This window comes from Squalius cephalus (genome assembly GCF_949319135.1).
Source record: "Squalius cephalus genome assembly, chromosome: 18".
Taxonomy (NCBI): domain Eukaryota; kingdom Metazoa; phylum Chordata; class Actinopteri; order Cypriniformes; family Leuciscidae; genus Squalius; species Squalius cephalus.
In genome coordinates, this window is record NC_137139.1 from 32,838,985 (window position 1) to 32,865,723 (window position 26,739).

The following is a 26,739-nucleotide window of genomic DNA, read 5'->3' on the forward strand; positions in this document are numbered from 1 at the left end:
ATCAATTCAAAGATAATCGATACAAAACATCAAATGCTCTGCATTAAAGAGAAGAGATGCAAACCCAACATTAAAATACATGATGCTAAGAGTTTACTCTTAAGTATGAGTCACTTTTAGCATCATGGGCCAACTTGAGTAACAAAAGGCCAAGAGCACTTTGCTGCATTCCATTATAGACAGAAACCTCTTTCACATGGAAACATCTGCTAACAATTGAAATTCAGAGGTTACACCTTTTGGGTGTAGGAGACCATTTGTCTAGAGACATGTTGTCTAGTTTGTATGCCAGTTCACAGTGAAATCACAGTGTGAGACATTTCAAATGATACCAAACATGTATAATACTCGATGATAATCATTCACATTAAACTATATTTTCTTGGGTGAATTCAGGTGATCTGAGCATGAGAGAGAGGGGGTGAGGGAAGAGGGAATGAAATGTAGATTAGGATGACTCGGGGTGAGACTTTTGTCTCGATAGTGCACAAGGGGGAGTTCAAATGTTAATTTCTAGCAAGGTCCAAGGTCCATACTGATGATAATTATTCACATTAAACCATAAACCATATGGATTTTTGGGTGATTTTCATGTGATCTCAGCATGAGAGAGGGGGAGTGGGGGAAGAGGGGAAGAGATGTATTCTGAGGTGAGACTTTGCGTCTCAAATGGTGAAGCTAACTTCACAAGAGTGAGTTCAAATGTTAATTTCCTTTGTTCTCTTAGAGAGTAGCTCTGTCTTCCAGTTTTTCCAGTCTTACATGACATTATATATTGGTTGTTTTACCTTTGTACAAGACCCAGGAAATCACAGGAGATTTCACTGTGAAACATGTTTAGTGTGTCGTTTTTATCCAGCTGCATTTGTGTAAACTGTGGTTACTCACTCAGCAGAGATTAATTACGAACTGTTCCATATTTATGATTATGGGCGGAGTTACTATATGACATCACTGCAGGTGAGTAAAGTAAAACTAAACTGGTGAACAGGAGCTTCATCAAACGGCAGCATTTCATTTCAGAAGAGGACTGCGACTGATTGAGGCAGCAGCAAAACTGTCATGCCACAAAAAAGGCCACATCCCACCACTGGTGAAGAGAAAGGAAAAAAGAATAAACCTGAGGAAGAGAAAAAAAAGCAAGATAAAGGTAGGCTATGATAAGAAAATTAATATTAACTAAAATAGGTTATGTTGCGATCTATCTTTAGTTGGCTAGTTAATTAACATAGGTAGCATATCTTATTGTTTAAGGAAAGTTCATTTAGGGACAGAAGGGGTGTGTGCGATATCATGATTTTTGCTCGTGGACTATTAAAATATCAGCTTTTGAAGAAATATTGTATTGTGCTTCAGCGCACATTCTATCAGTTGCAGTTCTGGCGCCTCTGTCCCAGTACTGGACAACTCGATGTACATTCACATCACAAGTAAGCTGTAGCGTTTCACTCACGGAACACTGTACTTATTTGCAATCACAAAAGTTCATTATTTGAATGTGCTTTAAAACCTTGCCGGTTAAACTTTTCATTTTTTCTCACATATTTTAGTGTGGTATAAAAAGCAACTCTTATGAAGTAGCCTACGTGTTCATTTATCATGCAAATTTAAGATGTCTACATGAGTTCAGGACAGGTCTAACATGATTAGGTAATTTGGTCATGTGACCACATATTTATTTCCTGCATGATATTTACATCTTAACACAGTGATGACGTCAAAGCTCAGAAATGACACGCATGTTTTCTGAGTACATTTTTTAATAGATCATACATTTTTTGCACACATCATCATAAAAGACTGCAGATAAATGAAGACGGTTACAGTTGTGACCAGTGGTATAACACAGGGAGTCTTTGTCCCCTATATGTCATTCTAAGTTATTCTTATGAACTCTCTCAGACTGACCTTAAAGGAGAACCAGAGAATGTCTAATATGGCGAGAAGTTTCACTCTCAGTACACTTCCGGCTTCTGAACTGGTTGCAGTTCCTCTCTGATTCCATATGAGGGCGCTCACAGGACGAGTGCAGAATGAATGGAGGTCTATGGCGCTATACCAATAAAGATCCACTTTTCTCAGGATATAATTTTTTGTTTAGTAATTTGAATGTTGTATTCGAAAGGAAATGCAAATAAATTACACATTGCTGGGTGTTAGATTTTTTAGAGTCACTTGTTTGCTTTAAAAAGTCTTTTAAAGTGTCAATGACGTCATACACATGTACGACCAGAGATACGGCTTTACGGCAATCCTTCAGTCACACTGATGCTTTCGCGCTCTGCACTTTCTTTTCTCTCGAGACATCGACAGCACAGCTGACACAGGTAAATACACGTGCTAGAAGAGTTTTTGTTTTGTTTGTTTCTGGTCCCGCTTCGGATGACACGATGCCATCAAGCGGGATCTCTGGTCGTAATCAGTCCTTCAATGACCAATCAGCGTTCATTAGCAGAATGCTAGCGTGTTATGGACAACAACAACTCAACCTGTAAGAAATCAAAAGGACATAAGTACTCGTTCATTCAACTTTCAACCCATAACCCATGTTGAACTTGCAAAATCTACAATCAGATCTCAGATTTCTCAACGGCAATCGAGTGAAAGAGACAAATTTAGCCGTCTAGCCCCATTGACTCCCATTCATTTTGCACTCATGGCGATCGCCCCCAGTGGAACTCTGGTGGAACTACAACCAAAATTCGGTACAACAGGGCTTAATAGGGAGTGGGCAGGCTCTCCGTAGACGGGCTCTGGGAGAACTCGGCAACTCTAGCGAACTCTAGTCACTTCTTTGCTGATTTTCCGTTTTGTTGTCGCATGTTTTCCCCACGAGCTCCCCCTACAGCTGTGGGGGGTGTATATGTCACAACACGGTCTTAAAAACCTCACTTGCGGCGGCCTCCTCCCCCTCTCTACCGCTGCTCATGTGCGCTTGTTTTGATCGGAGCAAGCCAACTGTATCGTGTGGAGCTATGTCTACCGAGGTGGGTAATCTGGTAATACATCATACATGCGTGTGTGTTTATGTCGAATTGCCGTAAAGCAATTCGCGTTTCGCGCTCGTTCTCGTTCTCATTCTCGCTTCTCACGAGACTTCCAATTTCTATCTTGCCGGGACGGTAGTCCCCAAGTTGCAAGGTTGGTTTTCCGCCTGGGAACGCTGGGGGGAGCGGGGAAAGTCACCAATATCACTAGAACAGGTTGTTTAACCATCCAAATGATTTCTAGACAGTTTTATTAAGTTAAAAAAGTTACCAAGTTCTCCTTTAAGTCTAGATATGGATTGATTTACTTGACCTTGGTGATCCAGGGCCTGTCTGTCTAGTTCTATCTGTCTGTCTGTCTGTCTATCTTATTTATTGTTATTTATTTAACCTGTTAGCCTTCACGAGGATGCAGACGCACTGAATCATTCTTTGTTTAAATAGTTCAAAGTTCCTATCAGATTTAATGTTATTTCCTTGACAAACTATACATCATTAAAAAGGTATAAGGATTTGACCACTATTTTATTCAGAGAAACTTATAGTGACAGTTATGTATTAATTTGTGTCAGGAGGCGATACCTTTAATATGAATTATGAGCGTCAGCCGCTCCCATTCAGAAAGAAACTCCTGTGCTGTCGTCATGACAGCGCTTGACAAAACAACGTCCCTCAGGGCTTTTGCCTAAAAAAATGTCACATTTAGAGAAATATTGATAGATTCTCATAGGTTTACATCAGATTTCTATAGAGAGGAATAATATTTACTGAATTTATACCCAAAATGGGCCGATGTAATCATTAGCGCTAGATAGTGTCACGTTAAACGGATATGAACCCAAATGCAGACAGTAATAAATGAAACATGGATTTATTAAACAGACAGAAAACAACGACCCTCGAGGGGGCAAATGAACATTGACAGGACTAGACTAATAAACTTGACAATAACATAAGACTAGAACTAACAGGCAGGATACAAACTCTGATCACAGGAATAAACAGCTCACCGAACAGGAGGACAAGATACAAAACGAACAAGCACCGAGTAACAAACACAAGGACCTTAAATAAGAGACATTATCACCAGGGCACAGGTGACACCGATGAACAATCAAGACTAACGAGGAGAACAAGGGGGCATGGTAAACAACACAAGACAACGCAATCACATGCCCAAAACACAGGCCATGTGTTTGCAAACACACACAACATGAACAAATCTTGACATAACCCCCGTCTCACGGAGCGGCTACCAGACGCTCCACATGAGACATAACAGACTGTAACTCAAACACAAACCAACAAAACATAACAACAACAATGGCAAACAAGAGTACATAATAACAGGATTGGGGTGACTCAATAAAAATAACACACAAGGGAGGGGGGGTGGGGGAACAAAAGAGTTCATCGGCAGAGGTCCAGAATGGATCGGTGAAGCAACGGTCCTAGACTCACTGGACATGGCCGAGGGTTGAGGGCAAGAAAACCGAACAGGTCTGGGTGGAGACACATAAGGTACAGTCTTGGGGAGAACAGATCGGGGTAACACAGTAGCAGGGTTAACCAGGGGAACCACAGGGAACAAAACAGATGACTGTGACCCTGAGACAAACGGTGTAGCTGAAGGTTCTGAAGCTGGGACCGGACTGGGCTCCTTAGCTGGGACAGGGCTGGACATGTTCACCTTCCCATCTACCTCAGCGTGGACAAGCCTGGACTCCTTGGCTGGGACAGTGCTGGACTCGGTCCTTCTCCCATCTAACTCAGCGTAGACAGGACTGGCCGCAGCGACCGGGAGAGTCGATATGGGTCCCGGAAAAAACTGGGATGGAGGACATGAAGCTTTCCTCCTTCTCCTCCTTGACCGCGGAGCAGAAACCATATCCGGATTTGTAATCGGTACTGGGACCGTTACAACAAGTGGAGAGACCACCACAGGCAATGCTGACTCAGTAGATGCGGCTTCCGATGCAGACTCCCTCGACACCCCTCCTCCTTGCTTTCCGCGAAGGTTTCCAGCTACAGCGGGTGCTTTGGGAGTCGAGATGAAGGAAACATGGTCCCCAAGCGCTGCGACGGCCAGGACGCGACCTTCCGGGACCACCGGCAATGATGAAGATGTCCTAGTATGTCTACCGAGGTGGGTAATCTGGTAATACATCATACATGCGTGTGTGTTTATGTCGAATTGCCGTAAAGCAATTCGCGTTTCGCGCTCGTTCTCGTTCTCATTCTCGCTTCTCACGAGACTTCCAATTTCTATCTTGCCGGGACGGTAGTCCCCAAGTTGCAAGGTTGGTTTTCCGCCTGGGAACGCTGGGGGGAGCGGGGAAAGTCACCAATATCACTAGAACAGGTTGTTTAACCATCCAAATGATTTCTAGACAGTTTTATTAAGTTAAAAAAGTTACCAAGTTCTCCTTTAAGTCTAGATATGGATTGATTTACTTGACCTTGGTGATCCAGGGCCTGTCTGTCTAGTTCTATCTGTCTGTCTGTCTGTCTGTCTTTCTTATTTATTGTTATTTATTTAACCTGTTAGCCTTCACGAGGATGCAGACGCACTGAATCATTCTTTGTTTAAATAGTTCAAAGTTCCTATCAGATTTAATGTTATTTCCTTGACAAACTATACATCATTAAAAAGGTATAAGGATTTGACCACTATTTTATTCAGAGAAACTTATAGTGACAGTTATGTATTAATTTGTGTCAGGAGTCGATACCTTTAATATGAATTATGAGCGTCAGCCGCTCCCATTCAGAAAGAAACTCCTGTGCTGTCGTCATGACAGCGCTTGACAAAACAACGTCCCTCAGGGCTTTTGCCTAAAAAAATGTCACATTTAGAGAAATATTGATAGATTCTCATAGGTTTACATCAGATTTCTATAGAGAGGAATAATATTTACTGAATTTATACCCAAAATGGGCCGATGTAATCATTAGCGCTAGATAGTGTCACGTTAAACGGATATGAACCCAAATGCAGACAGTAATAAATGAAACATGGATTTATTAAACAGACAGAAAACAACGACCCTCGAGGGGGCAAATGAACATTGACAGGACTAGACTAATAAACTTGACAATAACATAAGACTAGAACTAACAGGCAGGATACAAACTCTGATCACAGGAATAAACAGCTCACCGAACAGGAGGACAAGATACAAAACGAACAAGCACCGAGTAACAAACACAAGGACCTTAAATAAGAGACATTATCACCAGGGCACAGGTGACACCGATGAACAATCAAGACTAACGAGGAGAACAAGGGGGCATGGTAAACAACACAAGACAACGCAATCACATGCCCAAAACACAGGCCATGTGTTTGCAAACACACACAACATGAACAAATCTTGACATAACCCCCGTCTCACGGAGCGGCTACCAGACGCTCCACATGAGACATAACAGACTGTAACTCAAACACAAACCAACAAAACATAACAACAACAATGGCAAACAAGAGTACATAATAACAGGATTGGGGTGACTCAATAAAAATAACACACAAGGGAGGGGGGGTGGGGGAACAAAAGAGTTCATCGGCAGAGGTCCAGAATGGATCGGTGAAGCAACGGTCCTAGACTCACTGGACATGGCCGAGGGTTGAGGGCAAGAAAACCGAACAGGTCTGGGTGGAGACACATAAGGTACAGTCTTGGGGAGAACAGATCGGGGTAACACAGTAGCAGGGTTAACCAGGGGAACCACAGGGAACAAAACAGATGACTGTGACCCTGAGACAAACGGTGTAGCTGAAGGTTCTGAAGCTGGGACCGGACTGGGCTCCTTAGCTGGGACAGGGCTGGACATGTTCACCTTCCCATCTACCTCAGCGTGGACAAGCCTGGACTCCTTGGCTGGGACAGTGCTGGACTCGGTCCTTCTCCCATCTAACTCAGCGTAGACAGGACTGGCCGCAGCGACCGGGAGAGTCGATATGGGTCCCGGAAAAAACTGGGATGGAGGACATGAAGCTTTCCTCCTTCTCCTCCTTGACCGCGGAGCAGAAACCATATCCGGATTTGTAATCGGTACTGGGACCGTTACAACAAGTGGAGAGACCACCACAGGCAATGCTGACTCAGTAGATGCGGCTTCCGATGCAGACTCCCTCGACACCCCTCCTCCTTGCTTTCCGCGAAGGTTTCCAGCTACAGCGGGTGCTTTGGGAGTCGAGATGAAGGAAACATGGTCCCCAAGCGCTGCGACGGCCAGGACGCGACCTTCCGGGACCACCGGCAATGATGAAGATGTCCTAGTAGGATCCTGTCGCTCTCCCCGACACACACAGTTCACCAATTCACTGAACGGGCGTCGGATCAGCCCCTCTCGTTCACACATAGGAGGAGGTGCATTGAGACCCGCGATGAAAAAGGAGTTTAAGAGGATCTCTGGCATGAATCCCCTCTTCTCATCCACCCTCTGGACATATCTCTCCAGGAACTCCTCTCCTTGGGGAGGAAACGGAGCCCTACCTCCCTTCATATCAGTGGTTAGCGTCAGCCACCATTCTTCGTGGTCCTCCGACTGACCTCTTGCAGGAAAAGACATATTGTCTGCTGGGTTCAAAAAATGTCTTGTTCGTTCTGTCACGTTAAACGGATATGAACCCAAATGCAGACAGTAATAAATGAAACATGGATTTATTAAACAGACAGAAAACAACGACCCTCGAGGGGGCGAATGAACATTGACAGGACTAGACTAATAAACTTGACAATAACATAAGACTAGAACTAACAGGCAGGATACAAACTCTGATCACAGGAATAAACAGCTCACCGAACAGGAGGACAAGATACAAAACGAACAAGCACCGAGTAACAAACACAAGGACCTTAAATAAGAGACATTATCACCAGGGCACAGGTGACACCGATGAACAATCAAGACTAACGAGGAGAACAAGGGGGCATGGTAAACAACACAAGACAACGCAATCACATGCCCAAAACACAGGCCATGTGTTTGCAAACACACACAACATGAACAAATCTTGACAGATAGAGGGTTTTCACCAACGTCACGTTCTGGGCGGTAACCCGGATGCGCGGCCATTATGGAGGCACTCGGATGCAAACAACAGTATGGATTGCACTGTTTATGTACTACTGAACACATTGTTACACTAATCAACCACGGAAAAAACACGTGGTAGGTGCGAAATCATATAGAGAAGGACTTAGAAAGCAGGAGAGAGCGCAAAATTTTGACAAACTAAAGTTAATATGTGGTAAAGATCCGAACGAGCTAGCTTTTCTAGCCCTTACTGCAATTCTTCCTTCTATTTCTTATCCCGACATATGCTACGTTCAGATTGTCAGTCCAAAAAAGCACATGAAATCCGTTTCAAGCTACATCCATATGTGGTTTGAAATCCTATTCAAATCACATATCAGAACATCAGCTTCAGTCTGAACGCTCTGATCGAATTTCGCGTGGTATGTGACTTTCTCACGCCACGTAAAATGTAAACGTCAGACGTTGTTAGAGGAAACATGCTGAAAGTCGCTGCCGAAAACAAAGCTGTGTTGTTGCAAAGTGCCGGACGAGCAGAAAATTATTTCTGAAACCTATTTTGAAACCTGCGCAGACAAGAGCGCGGAAAAAAAAGCTGCTAACTTACATACCAGCCTCCTACAGTTCTGCAGTAGGCTCAAGAGGCTCGGTAGTCCAGCGCGGCGGCTACACATTTCCATGTTGTAAAATTTAAATAAGACTGCAAATGCAAACCCCTCCATCAATGCAACGTCATTGCCATATTGCCAAAGAGCTACATGAACACACAAATCGGATCTGAACAGTTGTGATACACAGTGTGGACATAATTTTAGATCAGATTCCAATCGGATACAAAGATAATCGGATTTGGACTGACAGTGTGAATGTAGCCATAGTTAACTAACTTACGTCAACATTTTAGCCATAGTCAACGCTTCATTTACACGTGGCTGATGCTGTACGTTACCTTTGTCAACCACAAACGCCTCCTTTCATCAGTTTTTGGCACTCTTCTCTTTAACTTTTGACAGTCTATAGAACTCGAAATATTTTTTCCCGATGCGACCGAATAATACAGACCAAAACTCGACCATTTTTCAGCAGCAATAATCAGACAAATTTGTGAGTTCAGTGGCATTGTTTACGTTCAGTGCCTCCAAAATGGCGGACTTCCGGATTGATGACGTGTAGTGAAAACCCTCTATACTCTGATGTACTGTGTTTTCAATACACACTGGCAACCTGAGGGAGCCCTATGCACATTTAGAAACACATGAAGAAGAGCCATATCATGTGGCATTCCAGGAACTCCCTGACATAAACAAAGAGGTCGCTGTAAGGCCTTTATTATGTATATCTATGGCTGTAACATGCAGATAAAGATGTTTTGGAGACAACAAACATGATTGCAACGATATATGATTTATCTGTGTTCTTCGAGCCATGTCAGGTATTTTCTTAATAATAGATTATATTTATGATGTGATGCTAATCACTAATTGATTATCATCGTGCAGAATTCTATAAAATAATATTTTCTGTCTGATTAATATTTATCCGAAGCCAAATCAGATCACAGAAGGTTATTTAAAACACTCGACATGCGTTTGTAGCAAAGTAAGTTTGTAGCAAAAACATGGTTTTAGTCTCATAAATTGTCGTGTATTTATGGTGTGCTAAGCTAACATGCTAGCGAGCACTAAGATGCCCTTGCCACCTAGCTGTTATTTTTATGAAATATTTTAAATAGGAATGCTAACTGAAATGTTTATTTTTTCAAGAAGGGCATTTGATACAGTTTCAAATGTGAAGTCGTTAGTAATTATAATGAAAACAAAAGAAAATAATATTTAGAGCCATAAGCAGGCCAGAGAGGTGTGAATGTGTGCAGGGGATACTGAGTCTGAATGGGACTCGTTTGCACCACAAAACAATAGAGACAAAACACTGAATGGATGCTTAGAAGATGACAATAAACATCAGTTTGCATTTTAGAGTCTAATCAAAATAAAGTCACAGACATGATCATGAAAAACATTTAGCTAAATACAGTTTTAGATTTATCATCCTCAGATTTTAAATATAACATGGTCAGACATGTGGGTTCAGCTGCAGTGCATTTCTAGATTGATACAATGCCAACTTCAATTTTATTTTCATTAAGATCTTTAATAAAAATACATTTCTAATAACTTTACAAAACTTTATTTATATAAAAACAATTAATTATGACAATAATTTTTTCTAAATTTACAATAAATTGCCAAGTGTCTGCTTTCAAATGAGATCATACTGCAAAGGGTTCATGAACTGTATCTGTTATAGTTTGGGTATGCCATTTCTGGCATTTTTCAAAAGTGGGGTTGCTGGCTAACAGGTTAAACTAATTTATGGAGGTTTGTCAGTTTGTAAATGCATTTACAACGTAGACCTAGACTCCCTGTGTTCTACTACAGGTCACATTTGTGACCAGACATAAAACATCTCGGTTACGTATGTAACCCTCGTTCCCTGGAGGAAACAGAGACGTCACGTCGGATGACCGACAAATAGGTTTCTCGCTAGAGAGGCCAATCTACTTCAAGTTTAACTAAAATGAGCCATTGCACATTGGCATGCGATGATTGCAGCAGCTGCTCTGCCTCGCAGCGCAGGTACATAATGAGCAGCAGGTGCATCACATTTTTCAGGTTTTCGCTGAGTAGCTGAGCCGATGACCTGGCCGTCTAGCGGGGTACTGCAGATGTGGTTACGTGACATCTCTGTTCCTTCCTTCAGGGAATGAAGGTTACATAGGTAGCCAAGACGTTACCTATCAGTCAGTCACTCTCACATCAAGTCGGATGAACGACGAATAGGAATCCCTACCAAAGCTCCTCCCCCCATCCAGTGCCTTGTTTAAGCCTCCTACACCCTCTTACCAGATGGGACAGGGCTAATAATACAAAATACACAGATAAGGTCCATCTCTGCTGTTCCGCATAACCCACTCAGTGAGACTATTGGATAACATTGGCAAAGCGTGCCTTTTCCACTGGAAAAGAAACGCTGCAGAAGCCACATCCTTTCCCCTAAGGACTTACATGGAGTTGTTTATAGGGACTAAACACTAGGGGTGGTTAATCTGTCTGATTTCCCGATTCGATTCGATTACGATTATTGAAGTCCCGATTCGATTACAGTCGATTTTCGATTATTAACGATTCTCGATTAGGGATTATTGATTTTCCATTTCACAACAGTAAACGAAAATACACTACAAAGTGATTGCAGTATTAAAAAAAGTCAGCTGCTGAATTACTTAACTCTTTTATTGAGTAACAACAACTCAAAGCACTTTCTGTGTCATGTAGTTATAACTTCAGAATTATTTGTATGTAGCTTATGTTCTGTAGAACACAGAAATGAATACATCACATTGTGTTGTGACTCATCAAGTTGAACTAAACAATAACAAATAAATGAAAGGCTTATTTCCTTTAGGAAGTAGATCAGAACCAACATACTGTAGAAATTGGACAATTTACTTCTAGAAAGACAAGGTGTTCAGGTGGAGGAAGACTGCAGGTTGCAGTCGAAACATGTCAAGGTAAAGAAAAAGTTTTTTCTCCACCTGAACACCTTGTCTTTCTAGAAGAGAATTGTCCAATTTAATCATTAAGAAGACAAAATGAACATTTTTGAACAACTTACTGTAGCTTCAATTAGTAACATACAAAGCCACTCTTATACACAACTAAATAATAAAGAGTTATGACTTGAAATGTTTGCTGTATACTACAATCAAAAACAGCTTATACAAAAAAAGTGAATGAACATCTGCAGAGAGCACAATCAAAATGTAACTTTTTGTGACTGAAATTGCACATATTGCAGTATAACGTACGTATAACAGATCGGTTTACACAGTGTACTGATGTGAAAACTAAACAATACAGAAAGCAGCTCTCATACAAAAATACTAAATAGGTAACAATGAAATTGCCAATTTTACATACATTAGCTTTTAACGAAGAAGGTGCCGTTCGAATTTGGCGCTCAGCCATCATGAGTCTGTTATGTATGTGCGCGACTCTATTATGTGCGCGTCTCTGTTATGTGCACGCCACAGACTGTCCGCGCACTGCACGTCCGCTTATAGTTCCGCCTTTTGCGTTCCGTCAATATTACGTTATTAGAAAAAAAAAATATATATATATTTTTAGAAAATCGATTTTTTTGACATTTGTGAATCGATTCAGAATCATCCACGTCCGCATCGCGATGCATCGAATAATCGATTTTTTCCCCCACCCCTAATAAACACGTAGGGTTGTACTACATATGGAAGATACTGGGGTGACTCCAACCTCATAAGAGATGGGTTCTCCCAAGGGAAAAACACAGGCTTCCATTCAGGATCAACCGTGGAAAAATAGACATATGGGATCCCCTCCGGGTAACACATGTCACCCAGCCTGGATCTGGTTCTCAAGGATACAGCGGAATATAGGGCTGGTGCTGGACTCCCCGCCACGTCCGGTACCAAGGGTGATGGAGGACTCAACAGGTTTAAACTCTGGAGAATATAAGCTCAAATGTTAAGGCACAGCAAGCCGACAAGAGGCGGGCCTGGCCTCTCTGTGCTTCTACCTGTTTGAGGTGAAAACACAGGAGGATACTGGCTCTACACCTAGGCAATAGAATCTAGCAAATTTGTTAGGTGTCGCCCAGTCCGCAGCTCTACAAATATGTCAGCGAGGTGCCACGTGCCGGCGCCTAGGAGGATGCAACACCTCTTGTAGAGTAAGCTCACAACCTTGAACAAGCAATGTACGCTTTGGTTGGTAAGCCAAGGCGATAGCATCCACTATACAGTGGGCCATCTTCTGTTTGGAGACAAACCCTTCTGCTAGCCTCTGTAACAGACAAAGAGCTGGTCTGAGGTCCTAAGGCTTCTGGGTTCTGTCCACGTACAATCACAGAGCACGGAGGGGACAGAGCAAAGCCAGGGTTGGGTGTGCCTCCTCCGGTGGCAGCGTTTGCTGGTTCACCACCCGGCTCCTTAAATTGAGTGGTTGGAAACTTGGACACATAGCCAGGCCGGGGTCTCAGTACCACGTAGGCGTCACCCGGCCCAAACTCCAAGCACGATATGTCAACCGAAAATGCCTTCAGGTCCCCTACCCTCATGATGGAAGCTATTGCAACCAGCAGTAAAGTCTTCATAAACATAATCTTGAAGTCTGCTGACTGCAAAGGCTCGAAGGGAGCATTCTGAAGTGCTCAAAGCACCAAAGTCTCGCCCCCCAAGGAACCTGATGACCAGGTCGTGCTTCCGAGCTGACTTGCCTCCTATGGGGTCGTGATAAGCAGATATGGTGCAGCATATACTTTGAGGGTGGAGGGAGACAGCCTTCTCTCCAACCCATGCTGCAGAAAGGAAAGCACGGCACTGATCGAACATCTTCGGGGCTTCCCTCGGTGAGGGGAACACACCTCGATGAACAGGTTCCACTTCAAGGCATAAGTATGTCTTGTAGACGGTGCTTGGGCCAAAGGGATGGTGTTAAGTACCTCTGGTGTAAGTCACCTAGAACCTCAGCGTCCCGTCCAGGGACCAGACATGGAGTTTCCAGAGGTCTGGACGTGGGTGCCATAGGGTGCCCGTTTCTGAGAAAGTACATTCCTCCTCAGTGGAATGCGCCAGGACTGGGCTGTCGTGAGTAGCATGAGTTCTGGGAACCAGCTCCAGTTGAGCCAATAGGGTGCAACTAGCAACACCTGCTCCTCGTTCTCCCTGACTTTACACAGGGTCTGTGCAAGTAGGTTCACTGGGGGAAACGCATATTTGTGAAGGCCATGGGGCCAGCTATGTGCCAGTGCATCCATGCAGAGTGTCCCCTTGGTCAGGGAATAAAACAACTGGCAGTGAGCGGTTTCTGGAGAGGCATACAGGTCTACCTGAGAGGCTCTGAAACTACTCCAAATCAGCTGGACCACCTGGGGGTGGAGTTGCCACTCCCCCGGGAGTAAAACTTGTGAGAGCTTGTTTGAGCACTCTACACGGTTGAGCAACCCGCGGATATGAATGACCAGAAGCAACCTCAGATGCCTCTGACTCAAGAGGAGGAGATGGCGGGCAACATGCGACAAGAGCGTAGACCACTTTGTCGGTTGATGTACGCAACAGTCGCAGTGTTGTCCGTACGGACCAATACGACTTTGCCCCATTGGGGCTTATTCAGGCAGCTCAGTGCAAGGCGTGCCCAAGCAACTCAAGGCAATTGATAGTCCAATGCTGCTGGGGACCCGTGCAAACCCCAGCAACTCCATGCCCGTTGTATGTGGCCCCCCCAGCCGGTGGCAGATGCATCCATGAAATTCACAGCATGCCTGTACACTTGTTTTAGTGCTTTCTGTTTGAACGAATCCAACTCCATACCAAAAAAAGAGATCCTCTGCACATGGGGAGAGTTTGCTCCTTTCCCAGTTGACCTGAAGCCCCAACTGGCTGAGGTGTGCGAGCACCAGGACCCTGTTTGCATAACTGATCTCAAGACAGTGTTCGTATCAGCCAGTCATTGAGATAGTTAAGAATCCAAACGCCATGTTCTTCCATGGGAACAAGGGAAGATGCAACTTTCTCTGCAACTTTCGTGAAGATCTGAGGAGACAGGGACGGCCCGAAGAGTAGGAGTTTGTACTGAAATGCATGACCTTCGCTGCAAACCAATCTAGGGGTAGGATGCAATCAAAAATGCGTTTCTGCGTTAGTATCTTGAACGGTAGCTTGTGAAGGCTCCTATTCAAAACTTGGGTACTATGAAGTAGGGGCTGTAAAACCCTGTCTTCATATCAGCTGGGGGGACTGGCTCTATCGCGTTCTTCACCAGTAGGACTGCGATTTCCGCCTGCAGGACATGAGCATCGACAGTTTTCACTGTAGTGTACTGGTCACCTCTGAACTTGGGGAGACGCCAGACGAACTGAATCGCATAGCCGAGCCTGATGGTCCGAATTAACCAGTGAGACGGACTGAGGAGCGCTAGTCAGGCTGTCAGAGAGCGCGCAAGCAGGGCCAAAGGGCCCACAGGCATACCAATAGTGGGGCAGCCCTGCGCTCTCCACTCGCTCCTCCTGAGTATGCTGTGCAACACTTACCTAGTTCCTCGAGGTGCGTGAGAAGAAATTACTGAAAATTTGGGTGCCACTGACTGTGAGGCCAGCGGCGGAACAAAAACAGAATGAAACAAGAATCTCCAACCGGCCCTCATCCAGGGGAGGGAGTGGTGCAATTTACCATCTCCAAAATAGCAATTTCCTCCATCACTCGGTCGCCTTTCCTAGGGCCTCTTACCCTTACACTTGCCACGAAGTTTGGCGGGTGGCTGGATGGACGGGGCGCCCTGTCTGCGACCGGCTCCTCTGCTCTGTTTGGATGGAGTCTGCTGCTGCGACGCGGGAGTCGGGCAGACAAAGGTGGGTGCCCTCGCCAATCCGGCCGTGTGTTCCGGGAGTGGTGCGTCTGCAGCAGTGCAGCGATCGCTTCTGCATGAGTCTATTTTTGCTGTGCTGCTGCACGCGCTGAATTAACAGATTGACATTAAAATGTATTCATCTTACTATAAGTCATCTTTTTACTTTAAGTCTGGGGTAAAGCAAAGCAAAGAAAAGCAAAACACTTACAATGAGTAGCAAAAATAACTAATAAACGCGGTCAAAGTTAAATAATTATCTTACTGGTCCGAGAACTACTGGACAAGGCTGCACAATGGAGGACACTTGGTTAATTGGTAAAATATAAAAACATACATTTCTGTACGACATGCAGGACTTTTTATATAAAGATTTAAATGCTTAAGAAAAGGTATGAGAGTCATCTGTTTTTGTCAATTGCACGTTTTAATGTTTGTGATTTTAATATAAAAAAGTACATATTTAAATATTTTGCCACTTGCCTTAGCAACTTAATATATAAATCTATATAGAAGTGAAGCTTTGAATAAAACATTTAAATTGAATGTTTAAATTTGAACAAGTCTGTGAAAGGTTGTAAAACTACTGTGTACAAAGAGAATCACAATTCTGACAACTTTTTAGTAACAACTTGTGGATTTGAAATGGAAAAAAATACCAAATTTTGTAGTATACAGCCGCAACATATGTGAAAGCGCATACGCACTGCAAATAGAGTATGTGTGAAACGGGCGTAAGACTTTTAATATTAAAGTGCAAACTAACACCTGACCACTCTTGTAGGTTTGCTAGTACTGTTACAATTAAAAACCGTAGAAGGGTAAAAACATGCCAGGCAGACATTGTAAGCAACAGCTTATAACTTAAAGGCTCAGTGAGGTTAGGTTTAGTGATGGAGGAACTTCCTCTCAGAAATTCCTGTCAAGTATGCCTGCTTAAGGCATGTAAGGCTGATTTGACTACTTGACAGTGGTTCACAAGTTGTTATAATAGTTTTCAGTTATAGGCTAATACTTTAACCATGCAACATCCATTTTAGAACACAAACTTTGGATAAAGGCATCTGTTAAATAACTAAATGTAAATTATGTAGTGCACATAACGTTCTGGTTACTAATGTAACCTTGGTTCCCTGAGATAACGGGAATGTTTCTGACATGTATGGCAAAACTCCGTTTTCTCTAAATACTGAAGCCTGATTGTTATGCTTGGCGCAGACATGGCTTTTCAGCCCGGCGAAATAGGCGGGATCAACTGCCTATTTAAGTCGCGCTAAAAAGCCATTTCAGTCAGAATTTCTTGACTAAGTAGCAGTAGCGTCGTTCACATATAGTTTGAGCAGTCAAGTAGCTGCTCAACGATCAGACCACATAGTGTGAGCACATAAATCTTGAGCTTTGTGTCCATTGCATGCAATCTACTCATACAGTGTTAGTTGATAACCTTGCTGAAATTGCACAGTGTATGCCTGCCTTTAGGCACATAGCCTCGTTTGGGTTTAAGGACAACTTTGCTGTCGTTGGGCCCAGGGGGGTAAAACCAAGCTCTCGAATAGCGTACCACCCCCGGGGGCCGCCATTGGCTAACAAGCCACCACCTGCTGTTAGCTTTCCATTGACTCCCATTCATTTTGGCGTCACTTTGACAGCGAATAACTTTACATCTGAGGCGTTTAAAGACTACATTTGTCCATTGTTTATTTCAAAAGAAAGATGACAATGTATAAAAGGCTCCATTACCTTTTATCTTACGTTATGGCCCCGTAGAAGCAGTTTTTGTAAAAGTAGGCTAACGACTGCGTCATAACCACGCGACTCTCTGGAAATTACCGTATAGAAATTACCGTATACCGTATAGCTCGTAGTCAATCGGGAGGACGTGGAGGCATAAAGTCCGATAAAGTCAAGGGAGAAGCCCATAGAGAGTCATAAAGTTGCTCCTGCTCCTAGCTCATGGACAGCTCCTACTCACACTCTCCGTCTCTGCAAGATTCGGAAGGGAATGATTCAGATTTCGCTTGGCACAGCTACTAGAAGACTTACAACTGTCAGACAGGCTGCTCACGTCACATCCATGTCGTCAAGCTTAGTTTGAGTCTGCGCAGTACGCTCAGCCATCAGGAAGTGAGTGCTTCTAATTTGCTTTACTTTTCTCCGTTGAAACCTATGGGGTCGCTGTGTCCAGTTTGGTAAAATGGACTGCATTTATATAGCGCTTTCACAGACCCAATGGCCACCAAAGCGCTTTACAATATTGCCTCACATTCACCCATTCACTCACTCATTCATACACCGACGGCGGTGTCAGCCATGCAAGGCGATCCAGCTCGTCGGGAGCAGCTGGGGTTAGGTGTCTTGCTCAAGGACACCTCGACACTTGGTCAGGTGGAACCGGGGATTGAACCACCAACCTTCCGGTTTGTAGACAATCTACATGAACCACTGAGCCACTGCCGCCCCACAAATTTCTTCTGCTGAACACAAAGGAAGATATTTTGAAGAATGTCAGTAACCAAACAGTTAACTGGAACCATTGACTTCCATAGTATTTTTTTATCCTACTATGGAAGTCACTGGTTCCAGTTAACTGTTTGGTTACTGACATTCTACAAAATATCTTCCTTTGTGTTCAGCAGAAGAAAGAAATTCATACAGGTTTGAAACAACTTGAGGGTGAGTAAATGATGACAGAATTTTCATTTTAAAGTGAACTATCCCTTTAAATGCAGTTGGCCAACCTCTTTCGGTGGGCTGAAAAGCCATTTGTCTGTGCAAAGCACAGACGTGAACCAATCAGGCTTCAATATTCTGAGAAAACGGAGTTTCTCCATATACATCAGAAACTGAAGCAATGAGAGTGAACCATATCGAAAGGGAACTATTATTATGAAAGTTGTTCTATTCAGCAATGTATATGTTATATTGTCATTGTTTTGTTAGCCATGGCGTCCTCGAGTGATCATCCAGTGTTCTGTGACATCTGTGATGAAAGAAAGGAGAAAGCTGTGAAGACCTGCCTGACGTGTCAAAGCTCTTACTGTGAGACTCATCTGGAGCCTCATCACAGAGTCCCACGTCTAGAGAAACACAAACTCATCAATGCTGTGGAAAATCTGGAGGATTATATATGCCAGAAACACGAGAGACCTCTGGAGTGGTTCTGCAGAAATGACCAGACGTGTGTTTGTCTGTTCTGCACTGAAGGAGAACACAGGACTCACAACACTGTTCCTTTAGAGGAGGAGAGTCGAAAGAAGAAGGTAAAGAGTTAAAAACGAAACACTTAGTTCTGTTTTTTACATAACATTAACTCATTAAAAAATTTAGCAATCTCAACTTTTTTTAAGTAATACGATTCAACTTGATTTTTTTAAGTCAGTTTAATATAATTTAATTTGAAGTGACTTATACAGCGGTTTGAATCGTTTTGGTCTTTATCTAACTATTATTTGTCAAACCGACAAATATCTTCTGTGAAAGTCTCTGGACCAAAAAATGTTTTTCTAATCATTGCATTCGGTCTAATACGATGTCCTACCTGCCTTTCGACATATGTATTTCCATACCTCCCCACACCCTGCTCATGCAGACATCACACTTCGTCAGCACATTCTGTAAGACTTTCCAGAGTTGTCTCCACACTCAGTCTGTGTTCGAAATCGCCCCCCAATACCCTCATTCACTATTTCCTACTTTGGTCCTTTCATAAAGTCCACTTGAAGGAGTGAATCAAAACAAGTGAGTGAATTTGGACACAGAGCTGAAGGGAACTATTATTAGTAGAGTGAAGGGCTGTGCTTTTGCATAGTTTGAGCTTGCTGTTTGATAATAATTTAAAACTTCGCAAACTGGCAGCTCCAGTAAGATGAAAAGATTTATCTTGAACTCTGTCATGGACACTAGCATGTATAAACCTTAATTAAACAGTTTATTAATCAACTAAAAAGGAATGTATACCTGTTTAATATTATGCAGTAGCCACATTGGACCAGCGGTTTGGAAAATGGATGGATGTTTCAGCTGTGGGCGCCATCTTCTGAAGAGATACACAGGAATTCATTCAACGCAATAGTCACAGTGCATAATGGGTATTCTCTAGCCGTTGAGCGTACATCGCTCGTACACTCATTATTGCGGTGCATTTTGGGATTGAATGAATGCACTTGATAACGTCCACTATGGTTTCGGACACCACTACAAATGGGTGTCCCCTCAAATAGCGCCCAATTTATGGGTATAGGGGGCGATTTCGGACACAGCCACCGAGCACTGCAAACAAACAGCAGTCGCTTTTTTCAGTTCCTCCTGAACCAAAACAATGAGCTATACTGCGTTAACGCCATGTCATTGTCACTAACTGCTCCTAGACTTGGGTTGATGCAGATTTATTGGTACAATCCGGAATCGTAATCCATTTAATAGGCTTAGGGTCAAACCATAGAGCAAACATACAATAGAGTCCAAAAACACAGGCAAACAAGGATATCAAGGACAATGGGCAGAAGAACATGGATACAGGCGCTCAAAATAGAAGTGCAAAACAAAACAAGACTATGCAAAGAATGCAAATGAAAACACAGGGCTTAAATAGGCAAACTTAATCACACACAGCTGAACAAAATCACACAATCATGAGAACAGACAATGGATACTAGAAGATTAAGTTCATAATGGAAAAGCCCAGGAGTCAGGAGAAGTGCCCTCTGGTGGAGATTAAGGGCACTCCAGCTGGCGGATGAGACATAGCCTCGCCCCTTAAGGAGTGGATTCCAGATCCTCAAACAGATACATAAATCCAGGAGGGAGGTGGTGTGTAGGCGGAGCCAAGGGAGGGATGGAGGTTCGTTCGTGAAGTGGAAGCAGGACTGGAGACTGACGGATCGGAGAGTCAGTGCAGAGCAGGTGGCCAGGGCGGAGCTGTTGGGACAAAAGACAATCTCTTTGGAGCTGGAGACTACCACAGCGGAACAGATTAGCACCAAGTCATAGCTGCGGACCACCACGGTAGAGCTGGCAGAGCTGGTGACCACAACGGCGGAGCAGAAGACCACCAGGGCAGATCAGACTGGTCTGATGATCCCCACAGTGGATCAGTCAGAACGTTGGTTAGGGTTGGCCTCTGGGGGCATGTCAAAACAGGCAGAAAGTTATTGTAAGTAATTGCCTCCGTGGCCATAACAGACAGGACATTCAGGAGTAATGTCTGTGATAAAGCAAGCAGAGACTTTGAATGTGGCCTCCTTGGCCAAGACGAGACAGGCAAGGGAGTTCATAGGCGACCTCCATGGTCTGGAAAGGACAGACAGAGAGCTAAGAGACAGCCACGGTGGTTGTATCCAGCCAAGCAGGGAGTTCAGAGATGATCTCCGTGGTTGTTGTTTCTAGGCAGACAGGGTGTTCACAGGCGACCCCTGTGGTCATAACAGCACAGGCAGACAGTTCACAAACAGATGGTGAAGCACAGACTTCATCAGTGATCTCCTTGACAATAGCAGGGCATACCAAGAACAGTAGTCTGCCTCAGATAAAACTAGGTCAGGTGTCACAGCCTCTGGAGAAACGGAAGAAACGTACATGGCCCAGACATATAGAATGACCATCGCCGTAACTGGGAGTGCAATCAGCGGTAGGAGAACCTCTGAGACCTCCAGACTCGATACCACCGGATTCGACTCGATACCACCGGATTCGGATGCACTGGACACAAAGATGATGTCAGGACCACTGAGAATGCCAGCTGCTCGCATCGACATCAACGGTAGGTCCAAATATAATGTGCCAAAGTCCAGTCTGGGTCATGTAGCGGCATAATTAAACTGAGGGGCCAATTAAACCCACCCCCCAAAAAGATCATTAGTGGAATCTTGTCCTTGTTGATTAAGTGAGCCAACTCAAAGTCCAGTACATAGCCCTGCGCTCTCTGTGTCGGAGATGCATAATTCTCACTGCTGGATCCATTTAGTGACGTAGTCTTCTGTCACAAACTGCTCTGAGACTTGGGTTGAAGAACCAAATTCAGCTTTATTGGGACAATCCAAAATCATAATCCATATAACAGGCATGGGGTTAAAACCACAGAGCAAACAATCTAAATTTGTACGATAGAGTCCAAAAACACAGGCAGACAAGGATATCCAGGACAATGGGCAGAAAAACAAGACCAAGACAAGTGAAATCAGGTTACAGGTATGAGGCGCCACGTAGGATTTAAATCAAACTTCGCTTATCAATACATACATAACACATGTGCATATACACCTACAGTATAAATTACTCGCATATACATGTATACTATTGGATGTTCAAAATACATATATGAAATACACGTGCACACTAATATGAAATCCATACCAATACATATTATGTTAGTCATGAATGCATATACACTTGTGAATAACTTGCATATACATATAAACTTGACGCACGCATACACCTATAAACACTCGCATATACATATAAACTTCCATGCATATACACATAAACGCTCGCATATACATATAAACTTCCATGCATATACACCTATAAACCCTCGCACATACATATAAACTTCCATGCATATACACCTATAAACACTCGCACATACATATAAACTCGATGCGCGCATACACATCCATAAAACACTCGCGTATACATACAAAATAAAACGTGGATGCATGCTTTGTGTATATATGTATATGCGAGTGATTTCATATGTGGATGTGCGTGAACTTTTCAGTGCAAACGGAAGGCATTTCAGTGTAAAAGGAAGTCATTTGTGCGTACACGGAATTAACCTGCCTTTTTGATAGTTTGTTTTCCAATTTGAAATGAAATAAGCATAAACGAGAAAATGGCCCCTTTATTCGTTTTTTCGTTTAAAAAAAAAAGCCTAAAGGCCCTTGCACACTGAGTCCGAAATTCGCATCCGAAATTTTCGCACGTTAAAAAATAAATACGACCCCACGTTATGTCAATCACGCTTGCACACTGCCTCCGAAACTTTCGTCCGTCAAAAAAAAATTTGGATCAGGTTCGATTTTCTGCGTTTTTCGCATCCGTAGCAAGCATTTTGAATGGTGTTTTGACAATTTAAGGCCCTTGCACACTGAGTCCGAAATTCGCGTCCGAAATTTTCGCACGTTAAAAAATAAATACGACCTCACGTTATGTCAGTCACGCTTGCACACTCCCTCCGAAACTTTCGTCCGTCAAAAAAAAATCGAATCAGGTTCGATTTTCTGCGTTTTTCGCATCCGTAGCAAGCATTTTGAATGGTGTTTTGACAATTCAGAGCCACCGAATCACGAATGCGAAAAAACTAGTGGTGGGCCGTTATCGGCGTTAACGCGCTGCGTTAACGCGAGACTCTTATCGCGCGATAAAAAAAATATCGCCGTTAATCTATTCTCCAAGTTGGGTTGGGAGCGTTGGGAGCTGGCTCAAGCTACACAAGCTATGATGACGCAATCTACCCGCGGCCGCGAGGAACACCCGGCTGCAACGCATCATATTCGTCGTCATCTTAAGTAAACACGGCTGAAAGTGAAAGCTGGTGTAAAAGATCCGTGCAACATCCATTATTTGGACTTGGTTTGTATTTAAGCCGTCCGACGTAGACTGTGTGGTGTAACAGTTCGGTAAGTTAACACACGACTAATCCGTTCTACCACCTCAAATTCAAAACGAAACATATCACTGAATACCAGCGCGCGCGTATTATTCCCAATATATCTTAGTGAGTGGTGTAGCACTTAATCTCTTTTTATTAAAAGCGCCCGATTTTAAGAATCGTTGTTGTGTTTCTTTTTAACTGAAAAGACATCAGTTAGACAATATTCTAATTTTAAATGTGGGGTTTCATAAGCTCCAAGCCATAATAAACATTAGACCTACTTAAGTCTCTGCAGCTAGTGTACTTAAATTTTATTTATCTGCAAAATTATGTTGTATACTTACAGTTTTGCACAATATATGTTCTCAAAACTACATACACCCTTTCAAAAAAAAAAAAAAAAAAAAAAAACATTTAGCAGTTGTTTAGCAGGGTCTGTGTAACCTGTTCTGAAATGGTTTTATTATAATATCGTTATCGCAAGAGGCTGCAATGTATATCACAATATGGATTTTAGGCCATATCGCCCATCCCTAATTGATAGCCTATAGTAGTTGATAATAACATAGGCCTACCTAATGTTGCCTACGGACGGTAACAGTACAGTAGTAACCTTTTACAGTCTATGAGTAGAACAGCTTTCTCAAGCAGTTTGTGATGCATTTTGGAAACAGGAGATGAGCCCCTGGTCTAATGCGCCACCTGGCTTGAGAAACCCGTTCTCAAAGACTTACTTTTATAGTCATTATTTGGGTAGCACACATACTCTGAATGCCTTCGGCAGAATTCAAATGAGCCATTTTAATCTAGATTAATCTAGATTAATTTCAAAATTAATCTAGATTAATCTAGATTAAAAAAATTAATCTATGCCCACCTCTAGAAAAAACGCATGCGATAATTTCGGACTCGGTGTGCAAAGGCCTTAAAGCCTCTTACGTTGTTGATTTATATTTCAAACAAGAATTCGACATTTGCTCGCAATGTCTTTCTTACAAAAAACTTCATCATTTTGCAGGACAATTGTCTATTACAGTATACAACGCAGATAGAAGGGTGCCAATAAATCTGTGGTGATATACAACACGCTTTAAGAAAAGTTTATTTCCATCACACTGTAAAGTGTTTTTAGATATTAGCCTACATATAGATTACATATACCAAAGATTTTACATATAAACTGGGTCAGCGTACTGTTAATTACAGTTAGTACCATGGGAAGTATAGGGGTGCTGAGCGTGACCCCTGGAGGTGGAGCCCATGAAGAAATATGGTTGGGGATAAAAGTTCACACAAACAAAACCAAAAAACTGTGGTGTTTAGCCTATAGGCATACATATTACGTGTGTTTGTTTTTATTTATGCTGTATTATAAAATACCCATATTATAACAAATAAATAAAATATATTTGGAAATTGCCCTTTAAAACGAAGGCTCAGTTTGTGGTTCACAATTATTTGATTAAAAACAACAAAAACAATAAAACAAAGACAAAGTCACTTATATTAAACACTTTTTTATTTATTTTTTTGTTAACAGAAGTTATCTTGCGCCTTTAATTGCCTTTGCTATAGTCCTGTCAATCATCTGTCTCATTCTCGCGGGTCGCGGCTATGATTACAGTTTCAGTAAAACTGTATTTCACCATCATCGGTACCCACCCTCAGCCGATTGGCATTACAGTATTTGCAATCACCATCCCGTGTCAAAACGGAGCGTCTAAAAGAAAAGTTCTGACTGCTGACTGTTGGTCAGTGAGCCTCTCCCGCTCGGCGCTGTCAAGCGCAGCTTCACCACACAGATTTAACTCCGCACAGCTAAATAAAACAGACTGATGGCAGACTAATAATTAATATTTCTGATGTAAAGATTTCTGTGAAACGCGTAAAGTTGCACAGAAGAAAGCCCAATAGGACCTGCCCTGTACAGTTTAAGAATCTGTAGCCATAGAGGACTATTATTTTGTTGATCAAACTCGAGCGACAACTGATGACGTCACATGCTCAGACTTGATTGACCAATCGGCGGAAGGGGGAGTGTCAGGCCGCCCACATGTGGAAAACGAATTTTGAAGTCATTTATTCGTTTTTTGCCTGTGAACTAAAAAACGAAAAATCAAGCCGAAATCTATTTTTTTCGGGGTTTTTTTGAAAAAACGAATAAGGGGCCATTTTCTCGTTTATGCTTATTTCATTTCAAATTGGAAAACAAACTATCAAAAAGGCAGGTTAATTCCGTGTACGCACAAATGACTTCCTTTTACACTGAAATGCCTTCCTTTTACACTGAAATGCCTTCCGTTTGCACTGAAAAGTTCACGCACATCCACATAAGAAATCACTTGCATATACATATACACAACTAATCACTCGCATATACATATACACAACTAAAGCATGCATCCTCATTTTATTTTGTATGTATGCGCGAGTGTTTTATGGATGTGTATGCGCGCATCGAGTTTATGTGTATGTGCGAGTGTTTATAGGTGTATATGCATGGAAGTTTATATGTATGTGCGAGTGTTTATAGGTGTATATGCATGGAAGTTTATAGGCTATGTATGTGCGAGTGTTTATAGGTGTATATGCATGGAGGTTTATATGTATGTGCGAGTGTTTATAGGTGTATATGCATGAAAGTTTATATGTATATGCGAGTATTTATAGGTGTATGCGTGCGTCAAGTTTATATGTATATGCAAGTTATTTACAAGTGTATATGCATTCATGACTAACATAATATGTATTGGCATGGATTTCATATTAGTGTGCACGTGTATTTCATATATGTATTTTGAACATCCTATACACCTATAGTAATTTATAGGTGTATATGCACATGTGTTATAATTTATAGGTGTATATGCACATGTGTTATGTATCTATTGATAAGCGAAGTTTGATTTAAATCCTACGTGGCGCCTCATATACAGGCGCTCAAAATAGCAGTGTAACACAAAACAAGACTATGCAAAGTGAGAATGAAAACACAGGGCTTAATCACTTGTGTGATCATCACTAGCTTGATCACTCCTCCATAGGCTTCTAAGGGACCGAAACTTGCTGGCCCAGAAAAGTTATTAAAGAGATCGTTAATATAGTCCAAGTGACTACAGTGGCTCAATCTTAAGTTTATCAAGCGATGAGAATACTTTTTGTGCGCAAAAATAAACAAAAATAACGACTTTATTCCACTATTCATTTCCTTCTCTCTGGGCCTCCAGTAAGTTCGCGTAGTGTTTTAGCGCAGCGTGTCTGTGTTGCACGTCACCACGTAGGCTCACTATTGGCCGACGCTGATCATGTGTGTGATGCGTGTGACGCACAACACAGACGCGCTGCGCTAAAACACTACGCGAACTCACTGGAGGCCCAGAGAGAAGGAAATTAATAGTGGAATAAAGTCGTTATTTTTGTTTATTTTTGCGCACAAAAAGTATTCTCGTCGCTTGATAAACTTAAGATTGAGCCACTGGAGTCACTTGGACTATATTAACGATGTCTTTAATAACTTTTCTGGGCCAGCAAGTTTCGGTCCCTTAGAAGCCTATGGAGGAGTGAGACAACTCTCAGATTTAATCAAAAATATCTTAATTTGTGTTCCGAAGATGAACGAAAGTCTTACGGGGTTGGAGCAACATGAGGGTGAGTAATTACTGACAGAATTTTCATTTTT

At 42.6% G+C, this 26,739-nt stretch overlaps 1 protein-coding gene across 1 annotated transcript in view; it reads left to right on the plus strand.

Moving 5' to 3' along the window:
- Nucleotides 1-998: 998 nt before the first annotated feature.
- LOC307146169 (E3 ubiquitin-protein ligase TRIM21-like) overlaps nucleotides 999-26,739 on the plus strand; it is a 35,987-nt gene continuing 10,246 nt past the window's right edge. Inside the window, exons 1-2 of the mRNA XM_079850043.1 lie at nucleotides 999-1,150; nucleotides 18,410-18,729. Coding sequence (XP_079706169.1) covers nucleotides 1,063-1,150; nucleotides 18,410-18,729 — 408 coding nt within the window. The 5' untranslated portion in view covers nucleotides 999-1,062. The remainder of the gene's footprint in view (nucleotides 1,151-18,409; nucleotides 18,730-26,739) is intronic.